The 15,216-nt window shown below is 37.5% G+C and overlaps 3 protein-coding genes across 3 annotated transcripts; all 3 read left to right on the top strand.

Moving 5' to 3' along the window:
- Positions 1-312: 312 nt before the first annotated feature.
- On the top strand, positions 313-1,058 carry LOC113355894 (preprotein translocase subunit SECE1-like). Its single transcript, XM_026598866.1, has one exon. The coding sequence runs from the start codon at positions 346-348 to the stop codon at positions 874-876; it is 531 nt and encodes a 176-aa protein (XP_026454651.1). The 5' UTR covers positions 313-345; the 3' UTR covers positions 877-1,058.
- Positions 1,059-3,980: 2,922 nt separating this feature from the next.
- On the top strand, positions 3,981-6,943 carry LOC113355893 (tryptamine 5-hydroxylase-like). The gene is made up of 2 exons (XM_026598865.1): positions 3,981-4,889; positions 6,113-6,943. The coding sequence occupies exons 1-2, from the start codon at positions 3,981-3,983 to the stop codon at positions 6,767-6,769; spliced, it is 1,566 nt and encodes a 521-aa protein (XP_026454650.1). The 3' UTR covers positions 6,770-6,943.
- Positions 6,944-12,095: 5,152 nt separating this feature from the next.
- On the top strand, positions 12,096-12,965 carry LOC113359311. Its single transcript, XM_026602968.1, has one exon. The coding sequence runs from the start codon at positions 12,096-12,098 to the stop codon at positions 12,963-12,965; it is 870 nt and encodes a 289-aa protein (XP_026458753.1).
- Positions 12,966-15,216: the final 2,251 nt, after the last annotated feature.

The raw sequence follows: 15,216 nt of genomic DNA, 5'->3' as shown, positions 1-15,216 counted from the left end.
TCTTGATGCTCTCAGCCGCATATCCTCCACGTGTGTCTTTGTGGACACGTGGCGGAAGATGAAATGTGTACCTAAAACGGTAATCCCCATTGTTCCTGCGGTTATAAAAAAATAGGTTTTTTATTTTTTTTATTTTCCGCTTTCATTTTTCATGGACCCTAAGCTTTCTTAGATGAAGAAAGCCCATTACATTACACCAAATCGACGGTCTTTAGAATATATTTCATCCTGAAAACGTGTCATAATCTCAATATCAAAGTATCAACCATGCTACGCTTTTGCAACAACAAAATTCTGGTTTATCTTCAAAAAATTATTCCCAAAATTCATACCCACAGAGAAATCATGGCTGCTTCATCTTCATCTTCTCTAATCCATTTCCCAAATCTCACCACAACACGTATCAGTCATTCAAGTAGGAGTCTCTCCCTACAGTACAAACCACAATCATCATCATCAGCAGCAGGAGCCAGTAGTCTGAGTTACCAATCTAAAATAACCTCAAGAAGAAATTTGAAAGCAATTGAGAAAGGAAAAGAAGAAAATTCAGCAACAACAAAATTTGAAAATGTTGAAGGAGGAGAAGAATTGAAGAAAGAAACCATAGAAGTTGAAGATCAATTGGGTGCAGAAATTAGAGAAGCAATGAAGGTGAAGAAGGAGGAGGAGAAAGAGAATGTGAATTACTGGGATGGAGTAATAGAAGAGATAAAAGAAATTGAATGGCCTGTGTTCAGTAAAGTATTAGGAACTACTGGTGTAGTTATTGGTGTTATTGCTGGATCAAGTGTTGTGTTGCTTACTGTGAATGCTTTATTAGCTGAATTTTCTGATCAGGTTTTTGCTGGTAGAGGTGTTCAAGATTTCTTTGGTTGAAATGCAATGCTCTAATTGTCTACTTTTTGTTATTGTCATTGTTATTCTTCTTGCTGTTTATACATATTTTAAATTTTTCATTCTTTGTTGCATTGTCTTTGAGGTCATCAAAATGTCTGTCCCAAAAATCTGAAACTAAGTGATGCAATTTAGCATTAGCAATAGCATTCTCTTTTTTGTTCTTTCATTGTCCTTTGTATCATTTTTCTGCACTTATTTGCCCAGTTCTCCCATAAATGTTAAGTACCCCAAATAGTATGACCACCTATCTTATATGCCCAGTTTTCCAATAAACATGAGTCAGTCATAGGATGCATACAGTTTTGGTTACACCCTGCTCACTCTCCTACATGAACATCAAAATTATTTGTATTTTTCATGATAGCTAAGATGATGTTGGATGCGCATGTCATTAGGAGCTGCGGGTTAGAGGAATATGCAGGATTAGATATCAAAACATTCTTATGGGTCGAAGACATGTGTAAATAGATTGTCTCTCACCAGTCTCTACATACTTTTGGTTAATTCCACGTTGGTAAGAACTAGCTGATTAATAATGTGTTAGTGAGTAATAAGCTCAACGCTAGCTTATGTGCTTAAAAAGGAGTATTAAGCTCAGATGCTTAAAAAGATGTTTTGCAACACATCAAAATGTATGGGAATTGAGTCACACAGGCTTTAAGGTTTCTGTGTAACAACATCTTCTTTGATGTTTCTTCAGGAGATTCTTCATTTAGTAATTATGTTTCATAGAATTTACACTGCAGACCATCCTCAAAATTTTAATCTGGATATTGACGCCCGGGTTACTTCCAAGAGAATACACTTTGCTGATAAGTTGTTTAAGAGTCTGGTCAAATTTTGCCACTTGTAGTATTTCTTTACATGTTATGGTTATCGTCAATATGTTCCAGCTTGGACACATCAAATTGAAGTGGCGTCTATTGGTATTTCCTCACTGGTAAGGTGTATCCCATCATTTTCCTATTCTATGATGGTGTGTTCTATTTCTTTAAGTTTTAGAGCAGTACTACAAGCCATGTCCATTGCTGTATTTTTTCTGCATCTGTACTACACAAAATTCTTGATGAAAACTGTTGCGCTCACTATTTCTTGTTTGTTAATGGGAACCCTTCAACGTTTTGTCCCTTGTAAAAAGCCAGCTGGATGATTGCCGACTGTCGTACTTCTCATGCCCAACTTGCTGGAGAAAATGGGTAAGATCATCATAAACTTTACTACTCTCCCAAGTGCACCCAGCACACTTGTAATATCCTTCGAGATGGCCTCTCAGACACAAAAATTCCGACCTGTCTCGCGTCCATAGCCATCTGTCTCAAATGTTTGGTTTTGATCTTGATGTTTGTTTAGACTGTTAATGTGGCTAGAAGTTGCCAGGGTCTCCGATAAATGGCAGATGTGCTTATGGTTCTGAGTTTATGTTACCAATTTAACAAATGCTCGTAGTAACCCCTTAAAATGTTTGTTACTCTTTATCGTCATTTTCCAGATTTTGAAGGTATGAATAGATCTTAAGAAATGAGAAACCAAGAGGTTTTTCTTAGGCCAACTTATTATCCAAGAAGTGGTTGAGACCGCCGCAATTGACCCTTGTCGCAATCAACCCGAAATATGTTGATTATTTAAGCATTTTTAGTTTCTTCCCTTTATAGATGTCGTGTAAGCACTTAAACCCCATTTAGCACTGATTGTGGCATCAGGGTCTCTTGAGTGTATGAATAAGTCAATGATATCGGTAAGGTGGTTTGGAGGTTCTTAACAGGTGGAGATGCTCTTCGGGTCAACATCCTCAAAGCAAAATATCTGCATAATAGCTCTTATTGGAAGTGCAAAAAGAAGAACTATGCCACTGCAAGATGGAGAAGGATGCTGTCTGTTCACAACAAAATTAGAGATGGATGCAACTAGTTTGTTTCCACTGGCGAGTCAACTAAAATCTGAGAGGAAGAAAAAGTTGCCAGCTTTCCTTCATTGTCAAGCTTAAAATCTGAGAGGAAGAAAAAGTTGCCAGCTTTCCTTCATTGTCAAGCTTCAAAGTGGATCCTCGTTGCTTCTCCAATTGACTGTAGAAGCTTATCTTGCAATTAAAAATTCAATGAAGTTCTCTAGGACTGGCTGAAAGAGGAAAAAGGTCTCCATACCTGCTGGGCTCTGTTATTTATGGTCTATATGGAAGAATCGAAATAGACCATCTTTTCTCCATACCTGCTCGATTGGCTGTGTTACATATGGTCTTCATGAAAGAATCAAAATAAAATCATTTTTCAAAAGGTGAAGTTCAACGTTCTGAAAACTATCAATGAGGCTCAGAGATCGGTGGATGGTCTTGACAGAAGTGAAAGCTTGAATCATCACTCCACCATGAATAGCAGTGAGGATCAAGAATGAAGAGCGGAGACCCCCTAGTGAAGACTGGATAAAAATAACTATCGATGGGGCAATGCACACGCATACATCAGCAGGTGCACTGCTGCGGTTGCCTATCACCATGAAGGGAGTTACAAAGGTGCTGAAGCAAATCTGTGATATAAACTGACCCTCTGGTGGCCTAGGCTCATGCTTTCTGCAAAAGGTATGAATATTGCAAAATCTCAAGCTTGAAGGGAACTCAAGTCAGATTGTGAATATTCTCTCTCAGAAACCCTCTACTTTTTCTTGGCGCATCACAGGCTGCATTTGTGATTTTAAGGAAGACATGAAGCTTTTCTGAGATGTGCAACTCCAACTCCATCTAGTCAGGCATCCAGCCAACTCTGTGGCACATAACCTCGCAAAATATGCTGCTACTCATGGCATTGCCAAACAAGTGACTTTCTTCTATTGTGCACGCTGTGCCTCGAGTTTTTCTGTAGCTTTTTTTTTTTTTTTTGCAAAAATAAAATAAAGAAATAAATCAGGTTTATTTTTATAAGTCTGGCTTTGTTTTTTTTTAATGTGAAGCGCTCGACTATCCTCATATAAAAGTCAAAAAGTTACACTAAGGATCAGGCGCGGACCGTTAAGATCGTGGGATCTAACGGCTCACATATTCCATTCCACATATAAATATTCAAGTAAGCGGAATCAAACTTAACCGAAACAAAATGGACTACTTCACGTCTCTTGCTCTCATCCTTCCGGCCATTTTCATTTTTCATCTACTCTACAGACGATATCGACCATATTCCGGCAACCTCCACCTCCCTCCATCACCACCAAAACTTCCGATCATCGGCCACCTCCACCTCGTCTCCGACATGCCACACCACTCGTTCTCTAAACTCGCTGAAAAACACGGTCCAATTATGTATCTCCAACTCGGACAAGTCCCTACTCTAGTCGTTTCATCAGCAAAACTAGCTCAAGAAATTCTTAAAACGCACGATCATGTTTTCTCAAATCGGCCACAGATTATTGGAGCTCAGTATCTTTCTTTCGGATGTACTGATATAACGTTCTCACGTTACGGTCCTTATTGGCGACAAGCAAGAAAAATATGTGTTACTGAGTTACTGAGCCCGAAACGAGTTAATTCTTTTCATCTCATTCGTAACGAAGAAGTCGATATATTAATCGATTCGGTATCGAAATTATCAGGATCGGAAGTAGATATGAGTGAGAAATTCTTCGTTTTAGCTAATGATGTTCTATGTCGAGTCGCATTTGGGAAGCGTTTCATTAGTGATGACGAGTCGAATCGGTTACCCAAAGTGTTGACTGTCACACAAGAATTGTTTTCTGGGTTTAGTATTGCTGATTTTTATCCCGGGTTGGAATGGATTAACTCAGTCACCGGGTTAAAGAAAAAACTGTTGAAGAATTTGAGTGATTTAAGATCAGTTTGTGATGAAATAATATCAGAACACATGAATCGGAATAAAACGGTTGGTAGTGGTGGTGGCCATATTCCGGTGCCGGAAAGAGAAGATTTCGTTGATGTTTTATTAAGGGTCCAAAAAGCCGGCGACTTAGAAGTTCCAATTACGGATGATAATCTGAAAGCTCTTGTTCTGGTAATTACTTCTTTCTTTTCCTCTAGTGTTTTCGTTTTTGTTCTTAGGACAAGTGGTTTACATGCAACGTAAAATGACAAATGCTAGTCAAAATTTTGACATATCCAGTGGTAGTAATCAATAATTTGTGTTCATATATATATACTATTTTGAAAAGCGCTGCCACATAGATATCAACTCACAAGATTTGATAGCGAGGATTATTTTGTTTTATATACAGATTAGATAACTCGTGTATTAAGTAAGAATTGTGCATGCAGAAAGAAGAGTGTCTCGCGACCAGAACCATAGGTTTATTGTTGAGTCATGGCCCAAATGTATCCAACTTCAGAGATTCACTTGTTCATTCACAGTTCATGTTAGACATTAACTGGACATCACTACGTTACATCAAAATCATAGTTTCTATCTCATATATATTGCAAATTTTGATACTCTAATGCATTATATAAACATAAAACGTGCACGTATCTATCATGGTCCGAGTTTGATGTTTCTGTCTTGTACTATTTGATTATTTTTCATTTTCTTTCTTTTGAGTATAAATGATGTCCTATCCAATGTAGTTAATATCGGATATCGGTTCATCTCGGCCGGGACCGATACACTGGTACGATTTTATATCGGGGATATTATCGTTGAAATATCGGTATAATATCGGTTCTAGATTTAGAGACTATAATTTTATATTAAACATTTTCTCCACACATTTTCGGATAAGATATAATAGATAACATCAATTTTATCAAAAAAACAAAAGAGTAACTTTAGTAACTTGTTTCGAGAGCTACATGCACCTCTACTACCACCTGGAAGACTTTCTTCGCCAAAATTAACCTTAAACTTTATAGAAAACGACCAATACCGTCTCATATCGGGAAATGTAGGAAAATTTCGTATCGACCGATACAGCCGATATTTGACCGAAACGGCCGATATTCGACCGATACGTCCGATATTATCGGGCGAATATCGTATCCCCGATATCCTTCCTATCGTATCGTTCTGGGCCGATATCCGAAATATCCCCGATATATCGGCCGATACGGCCGATATTGACTACATTGGTCCTATCTCTTAATGGTTGGATGTGATGTTGTCGGATCAACAATATTAGAACAGTGCGCGAGCAAAATAAATTTCCTTACGGCCGGTTGCTAAAAAATAAGAGTATTCTATATCTGGTTACTAATCGTGCATGCTAACATCGAGATATGTTACAGGACATGTTTGTTGCCGGAACTGACACAACATCAGCAACACTAGAATGGACATTCACTGAATTAAGCAGACATCCAGACATTATGAAGAAAGCACAAGAAGAAGTAAGAAATGCAGTTGGACCGAAAGGACTAGTTGAGATCAACCATCTTCCGCAACTTAACTACATGAGAGCTGTTATGAAAGAAACCTTTCGCATACACCCACCGGTCCCTCTCTTGGTTCCTCGGGAGTCTATGGAGGATTGTAAGATCGATGGGTACGATATACCGGCAAAGACGCGTGTACTGATCAACACCTATGACATTGGTAGAGACCCGTCATCGTGGTCTAACCCACATGAGTTCAAGCCTGAGAGATTTATGGTTGAGAGCGGTGGCAGAGACATTGATGTCAAGGGCCATCAAGATTTTGATCTACTTCCTTTTGGTGGTGGTAGGAGAGGTTGTCCTGGATACTCTTTTGCCCTTGCAACAATTGAGCTTACTTTGGCTAGGTTGATGTATCATTTTGATTGGTCAATGCCCGTTGGTGTTCGAGCAGAGGATGTGAATCTTGATGAGATATTCGGATTAGCCACTAGGAAGAAAACTGCACTGGTTCTTGTACCCACCATTAATGAAGACTACATATGTGATATTCAAGGTCAAGGACAATGAATCACGTCGTTGGTGTTGAAAAATCCTTGAGCTATTGGAGTGACATGTGGGTTGTATACTTGTATTGAAATTATGAGCTAAAAATATTTGTTTACTTTTTTTTCTTTTCCTTTTTGGGCTTCAATAAGCTTCTATGAAGTTTCTTTTTCTTTTTTATGTATTTTTCTTCTTGGGCGTTTAAAGCCTTTTGCATTCCTTTTCTCATCAATAGAATCTTTCTTTTATGGAAGTTCCTATGAACCGGACAAATCAATTTGTTCATTTTGACCTTATTATGGACTCAACAAAAATGGAAAATGGCTGGACAAACGAGTAAATTTAATGGTTTTTCCACTGCAACTTTTGAGGAGCCGTGCATCTTTTCTCAAACCGCGCGGATCATCAGTAGTCGCCAGCGGTCTAACTTAATCCGTGCGGCCCAATCAAACCCGTTGGAGGCTCAAGTTAATTTCGACAGGGTCGTCCGCCGCCAACGGATAAATCTGATTTTGATCATCCAGTGGCTCTAAATCTTTTCCTATAAATTCAGCTCACTTCAACTTAAAATTCACACAAATTTTTATCTTTTCACTCACTCTAATTTGTAGAATGATGTCTCGACCCTTGTTAGTTCAGCGAGAAGAAGATTTCGCTATTTGTAGAAACTATATGTTGTGACAAACTTAGCTTGCTGAAGCACACTATCCGTATGTGAATTTTTGGGCGGTTATTTACGAGAAGTTTTGCAGTGACACTTGTAACCCGAGTCGTCGTGTTATATGCAACGTACAAAATCGTTTTCAGACAATTAAGAAAGAAGTAAGTGAGTTTATAGCTTTAATCATGATATATAATCAATCGATTTAGGCTGAGGGGTGATACTGATGCTGAGATGGTAAGAAGATCTTTCGATGAATGTAAACGATGGAAAAATATGGTTTTCCGTTTCCATGATTGTTTCGAAATCCTTAGGCAGTTGAACACGTTCAACCCCTTCTTGTTAGATGTTTTTTCACCGAATACATCTCAATGAAGATGGTCAATTACAGGTCTTTCGATTGGTTAATTGAGTTAGTGTCGTTTCACCGAGTACATCTCAATGAAGATGGTCGATTACAGGTCCTTCGATTGGTTAATTGAGTTAGTAAATTAAATGGTAGTTTCTAACTAGAAGTAATTGTAATGCTTAACTTGTACATATGTAATTTGATTTCAACAGAAAACACTACTTTTCATCAATTAAAATTAGAGTTACATTAGTTGCAGAAATAAAAGTTTCAACTCTTCTAATATCGATCATCATTTCCTTCTTAACTTTGATTTCATTCCCCAAGACCCGGAATACTCCCACTTTCCAACAAACTTATGAATCGACCCATATCTTCGTAATTTGAGAAGACATAAGAGGGTGGCTGTAAACTTAAAGGTCCTACGAATGTAGAAGAGGTTTCTTCTAGTGGTGCGACATGATAATATACAACATTCGGGTTCCAGGGCGAGAATGACGTTGAAAGGCATTTCGGATCTAGTTGAATTATATGATGTTGGGAAACAGACACAATTTGGTTTTCTGTATCCGGAACTTTTGTTTCTCCCACTTGTGTACTGTCAGGCTCATGTCATGAAGCATTTCACCTAAAAGTACTGTCAGAGTGATCACGACCGATAGGGTTTATAGTTGGGCTCAATCCAAACATGATATCTATCTATCTTTTCTGAACTGTCTGCATGTGTAATTTTTCCATTTGTTGATTTAACAAATACAAATTGTTAAGATCTTGTTTCAATTTATCTTCACTTTCCTCCACATTGTTATATGGATAAGTAAGTTCCATACCTTGAGAAATAATCGGTATCGTGATTGGCTCGCCTTGTGAAATTATGCTTGGAAACTCCCAACGTATTTCAGGCATATTTGATGAAGATGATAAAGAACTTCCATGTATAGTGGAGTAAGTCATAAAGCATGGTTCTTTTGGAGGCGGCTGACTAGGAATGAATTGTCTATTAACACCGAGAAATCAAACCCATAGATGTGCAGGTTTTAAACACCAATGGTAGGCTTCACAATCATCTGGTACCATCCCAGATATTGTGCTTCAATAATATGATATTGAGCATTTAGTTCAAACCTCTTTCATGGATGTCATTTCAACCTATCATAATCTGATGCAGAGACTTGCATCTGTTTTGGGAGGTTGATTACAATTGCAAAAGTATGTTGTAACTGGAAAAGTAGTATTTCTTTCAAATACAGAGCACCATTATTTTCGGGGTGTAAAAAGAAACTCTTCGGAGTGAATAATCAAGAGTAATTTGTACATGCGGATGTAAGGATGAACAACAATATTTACGTGGATCCTTCTCATTCGTTGATACTTATTAACAAAACTGTAAAGTTCCGCTTTGTTGCCAGTGTCTCTTTCCCAGTTATTCCTTGGTACATGTCCATTATTGAAATTTTATAGTATTATCTCTAAGAATTGGTTTACCAACATAAAAATAGGTATACCATCAACTCTACAAATTAACCTATAATTTAGTATATTGTCCATGTTTGTTTTTTTTATAAAAAAATACTCGATTTCTAGATCATAATTTATATATTTACCTCTATGATGTCCCAGAAACCGGTGAAGTTCTGAACAACTATGGATGTTGCATCGAGGGCGTTGTACAATTCTGATAAAATTGTAGGCCCCAAATCATAATTTGGTGCACTATATAGATTTTGTAACACTTCAAGCCAACCAACATGAAAACCAGTGGTTGAGTTAGCAAACAACGTCTGACCCAATAACTATAAGACAAACACTCTTTCAAGTTCACCATATTCAGCCTCATTTGTTGAGCCTTCCTTGTCCGTTAGGAAACGCTTCAACGTTGAACAATGTATTCCACCTCCTTTCAACTCTTTATGATCTGCTCGTATATGTGATTCTGAAAATAATGGAAGAAGCGTCTTCCATTTATCATTTGAAACCCATTCGTTTTTATCGAATGGTACAGGGGCTCCCACTCCACTTGGAATTGCACAAATGAAATACAAATCAAGGGGGTAATTCCAATGACAAGAATGATATCATCTAATTAATTGTTTGGCATTAATCAATAATTCTTTTAAACAAACTTACCAATTTCAAAGTCCATGAAATGGAACGTATGCGTCGTAAGCCACCACCTTTCTACAATTATTCTCATAACCGTGCAGTTTAGTTTTCTGTGATTCACATAATAAAACCGACACCAAGGATATCTATCCATTGTTTCTCAAACTGGAGGAGGTAGACTTAGATAAACAACACTTAAATCTTTGTATCCACCTCCCATTTTATAAAAACCGGGCCGCTCTTGATACAACTAATTCTGGAATAGCGACTACACTCGGCGAAGCAAACTCTACAGATCGATTTTGAGTATTATCGACAATTATAGCAGGCACCTGTAATCTTTCACTGTTCGATCTATTTTTTTTCCTTAAATTGTTTATGAACCCTCATCACCATTATTTTATACCACAAACTGTGATTAACAAGTATAGGATTTTGTTCAGAGAAATTTAAAAAAAAAAGAAAGTGGAGTGGTGTGAGTGAAAATTGTTGTAAATGAAAGAATTTATAAGGTTTTAAAATTATAGCCGTTAGGAAAAGAGTCGTTGGCTTTTTATTGTTGGCAGATCACATGCGCCCTATCGCGGATCTTGTCCTCCCGCCAACGGTTTTTCTGCAGCCACCGCGAATCTTCTCCACCCGCGCGTATCTTTTCCAATAATGGAAATCTACCTTTTCCCATCTTTGCAAATTTTATATTTTGTTCACTTCCATAGGAGTTGCCCTTATCAGTCAAAAATAAATAAATAAACTTATTTTGAAAACAAGTGTTAGTCTCACTACCAACACGTCCAAAACCAAAAGGAGTGATAGGAGGTATAGATGCTCGATTAGATAGCACCTTAGTAAGAGCCTGTTTGGATGTCCCTTCAAAAGTTTTTTTTTTTTTAACTTCTGAAATCAGAAAAGTTAATTTTTTACGAAGCAAAAACATTTTGATTCTGAGGACTTCTGTTTCTGATCTCCATACAAGCTATAAATAATGGTTAGCTCAAGCGGTAAGCGGCAATCTGGTAGTCTATTTTTCCGACTATTTATTTTTTGTTGGCGCACTATTTAATTATCATCTACCAACATCACAATATCGTTGGAAAATGTGAGAAATATTTAGTCAATTCAGATAATTTAGACGAATTTTCCCTTCGCCATAAAATATCATCGTAACTAATCATTTTATGTTGCTATATCAAAAATGTTCGAGTCGTGGGAATAAAATATTTTATCTGTTGGAATGTTTTTTTTGCATAGATATATGATGTGTAATCAAGAGACTAACATACATCACAATCGAGGCGAAAAGATGGAACTGACTCCTCCGACAACAATAAGTGTAGCTAATAAATATTAGTATCTGAAAACTTTACGAATCAAGCCAGATATGTATCCAATAAATCGGGTATACAATCATACCTTACTCAAATATTTCCTAGTCAAATTTTAATTTAGTTTCTTATTTATATTCATCAGTAAAAAATTGTTGCTGACGAGTTTCTGTCAGACTCAAGTATCATCATACTGTGACTTTACCACTGTGCTACAATGATATCGCCCATACTTCAATCCAAGAATCCGAAAAAAAAAATATTAAAGAAGAAACAATTAATAAACATCTGACACGGCATGAGTCAGAGGCAACCACACTAATTATACCATGTCTTTTTCTTCTTTTTTTTTTCCGGATCTAGCTCAATATGTTTGTTTTTTGAGTCAGATCTAACTCTTCCGACTCAAAAATATACGAGTCAGTGACTTAGTCCCATGAGTTAGGGGCATTTTGTTACCTGACTCAAACAGGTTCGGATCAGGGTTAGATCTGAGTCAGGTAGCGAGTCAGATATGATTCAAAATAACAACAAACGATCTGACATCTGACTCGTGCCGAGTCAGGAATTGACTTGGATCTAGATGCCGAGTCAAATGCAAACAAACATCTCGTAGGTCGGATTCGAATCTCGAGTCTGATCCATTCAAAAAAGGTGTGAAATACTTCTGAGTCAGATTCAAATATCGAGTCAGGCCGAGTCAGACCTATTGAGAAAAGACGTAAAATGCATCGGTAATCGGAGAGGAGTTGCTTGCCACATCCGTGAACACAAAACCCTAAAATAGCTGAACAGGTTTCCGCATTGACCACCATAAGTCTTTTCGTTTCCGCTTCTGACACTCGCTGCTATCCAAGATCCTGGCTGTGAGTAAAGAGCCTCAGCATCACAAATCTCTTCTTCCTCATGGGTCGGATGAATCATCCTTCTTCCTGTCCTGAAGATCCCCCAAGTGCTGCATCTTCATCGGAAGAAGAAGTCGAGAATTCAAAAAGTGAAGCATCGGAAAAAGGAGAAGCTGGAAAAGAAGTCGAGATTTCAGGAAGTGAAGCATCAGAAGGAGAAGCTGAAGATGAGTCTGATTCTGAATTCGTTGAATCCTCAGAGAATCATAAACGTAAGCGAACCAAAGCTGCAAACAAACCCACTTCTTCATCTTCTTCAAAATCAAAATCAAGTAACATAGTTAAGAAGAGACGAAAAAGAACACCCATTTCAAGGCTAATCAGTGTTGAGGATGAGATTGTGATTCTGGAAGGCTTGAGGGAATGGAAAAGGAAAGGTTGGTTCCCTCTATTAGCTCGTCAAGAGTTTACTGATTATATTAAAGACTCATTGCATTTTAATCCAGTAAATAAATCTCAAGTGGTTCGCCAAGTTTGGCAATTGAAGAAGAGATTTTGTAAATTCTTAGAGAAGAAGAATGATGATGATGCAGACCCTGTGTTTGAGGATCCTAATGATTATAAATTGTATCTGATTATGAAAGATATTTGGGGTGATGAATACCCGGTAATAAGGAAAAAGAATGTTAAGTATGATGATGATAATGGTAGGAAAGTGAAAGCTAAAAGAGAGCTGCTTGATAAATTACCAGTGTTGGGAATAAAAGATTGTGTTTCGGAGGAAGGTTTGAAATTGATTGGTGATGCTAAGGTGAAGAAGTTTGAGAAGAAATGGAAGAAATTGCATCAAGAGGAGCTTCATTTGAATTTGAAACGCAAGGAATTGATAGAAGAAATGACACAGGCTCTTCTTGCAGCTGTCAAGGCGTCAAAGGATTAACTTTTGTGAGGTAATTGGTAATGGGGATGGTTAATGCATGTCTTATTGAAATGCTTGTTAGTGCCGGTAAGTCGGGTATCTTTTGTTATGATAGAATTTGGCCAGTCAAGCAAATGTTTAGGTTTTGAAATCAGTATGACATGTTTGATTGTCATTTTACATAGAATTGATTGGATATGCTGCCAATGTCTGGTTTTAAACCTTTTAGTGTTCTGTAACTGGAGACTTCAATGTTTAAGAAAAATGTTAACCATTTTAAGATGAAATCTTCCCCGACTTAAGTTTTGTCTAGTTTTGTTTGGAAATGCAGAATCAGGGTAGCAATTACCATGTGTGATGCTTATTCGAAATGAACTCTATATAACTATTAGTCTGAGCAAACATCTCGTGTGCAAAGAAATACTAGATAATTGTTACTTGCTGACAGATTACTTGTCGTTCTAGTCCCAGATTATCCCCCAGTTGCACTAGAATTGGAACGAAGCTTATAGAATCTCTTTGTTACTCTATCAATTCCTTGTATTCTTGCATTTATCGGTAAATTGTCTTCGTCATCAAGTCATAGCGATGGTTCCCTTTTGTATCTACGCATACTGAATTAGGAGAAACAATGAGTGCTCACAGAAAATTCTTGTGTGAAACATACTGTAATTTGCTTCAGATATCTGGTGTGAGGTTTTCCTTGGCTTGGTTAGAATTTGTAAGTGTAACATAATTGCGAAGATGATGTTGGATGCTCATATGTCACAAGGAGCTGCAACTTCAAAGAACACACAGAATTGGAAATTATGCCATTCTCACAGTTGAAGACATGCCTAAACACTTCCCCAACCAACTCTTTAGGTATGTACCTTGTCTCTGTCCCTGGTATCTACAATTTTTCGGTTAACTTAACGCTATTTATGACTGGTCAAATTCGGTTTCAGTGAGTGTTAGGCTTAAAGTTAATTGCTGTGCTTAAAAAGATCAGAAATTCTTGGTGAACCGTCAAAACGGACACCATAAAAACCGCCAAGACACAACTCTCATGTGATGGCCCCACAAAACCAACCCCTGCAGATTCCCAGGGCATGGGGTCCACCCTTTAGTGAGTGAGCGGTTTTTATAGAGTTTACTTTTGGCGGTTCACCAAGAACGACTGTAAAAAGATGTCCCGCAACACACCAATGTATTAGTGTTGGGGCACACAGGCATTTAGCTCTCAGTGTATCAACTTCTTCTTAGCTGCTACAACATGAGATTCTCTATTTAACGCATATCTAATTGAAATGTTTGTCAGTGCCGTTAAGTTGGCTAGCTTTTGTTATTATAAAATTTGGCCAGTCAAGCAAATGTTTAGGTTTTGGAATCAGTATGACGTGTTTGATTGTCATTGTGCGTAGAATTGATTGGGATATGCTGCCAATGTCTGGTCTTAAACTTTATAGTGTTTTAAATATTTTTGTAATTGGAGACTTACAATGTTTAAGAAAAATGTTAACCGTTTTAAGATGAAATCTTCCCGGTTTAGGTTTTGTCTAGTTTTGTTTGGAAATGCAGAATTAGGGTAGTACCATATGTGATGCACTCTATATAACTATTAGTCTGAGCAAACATCTCTGGTGCAAACAAAGACTAAATAGTAAATACATGTGACTTGATGCTTACTGAATCTCTTTGTTACTGTATCCATTCCTTGTATTCTAGTATTTATCGGTAACTTGTCGTCATCATCACGTTATAACGACGGTTCCCTTTTGTACCTGTGTTTACTGGATTAGGAGAGTGCTCACGGAAAATTCTTGTGTGAAACATACTGTGAATCTGCTTCGGATATCTAGTTCGAGGTTTTCCTTTGTTTGGTCAGAATTTGTAATTGTTATATAATAGCGAATAATATGTTGGATGCTCATATGCCACAAGGAGCTGCAATTTCAAAGAATACGCAGAATTAGAGATTGTACCAACCAACTCTTTAGATATGTGCCTTGTCTCTTTCTTAGTCTCCACAAGTTTTTGGTTAATTTACGCTATTTAGGACTAGTCAATTACAGTTTCAGTGAGTATTAGGCTTAAGTTAATTGATGTGCTTAAAATGATGTCTTGCAACACAATCATGTATTGGGACACACAGGCATTTAGGTACCAGTGTATGAACTTCTTCTTCTTAGCTGCTGCGACAGGAGATTCTCTATGTCACTATGTGATATTCATATTTCATGGAACTTACACTGCAGACAATCCTCAAAACAACACACTTCGCTAATGAGTT

Source organism: Papaver somniferum, chromosome 3 (genome assembly GCF_003573695.1).
Source record: "Papaver somniferum cultivar HN1 chromosome 3, ASM357369v1, whole genome shotgun sequence".
Taxonomy (NCBI): Eukaryota; Viridiplantae; Streptophyta; class Magnoliopsida; order Ranunculales; family Papaveraceae; genus Papaver; species Papaver somniferum.
Note: the sequence above shows the minus strand (reverse complement) of the source record. Positions and strands in the feature narration are given on the sequence as shown.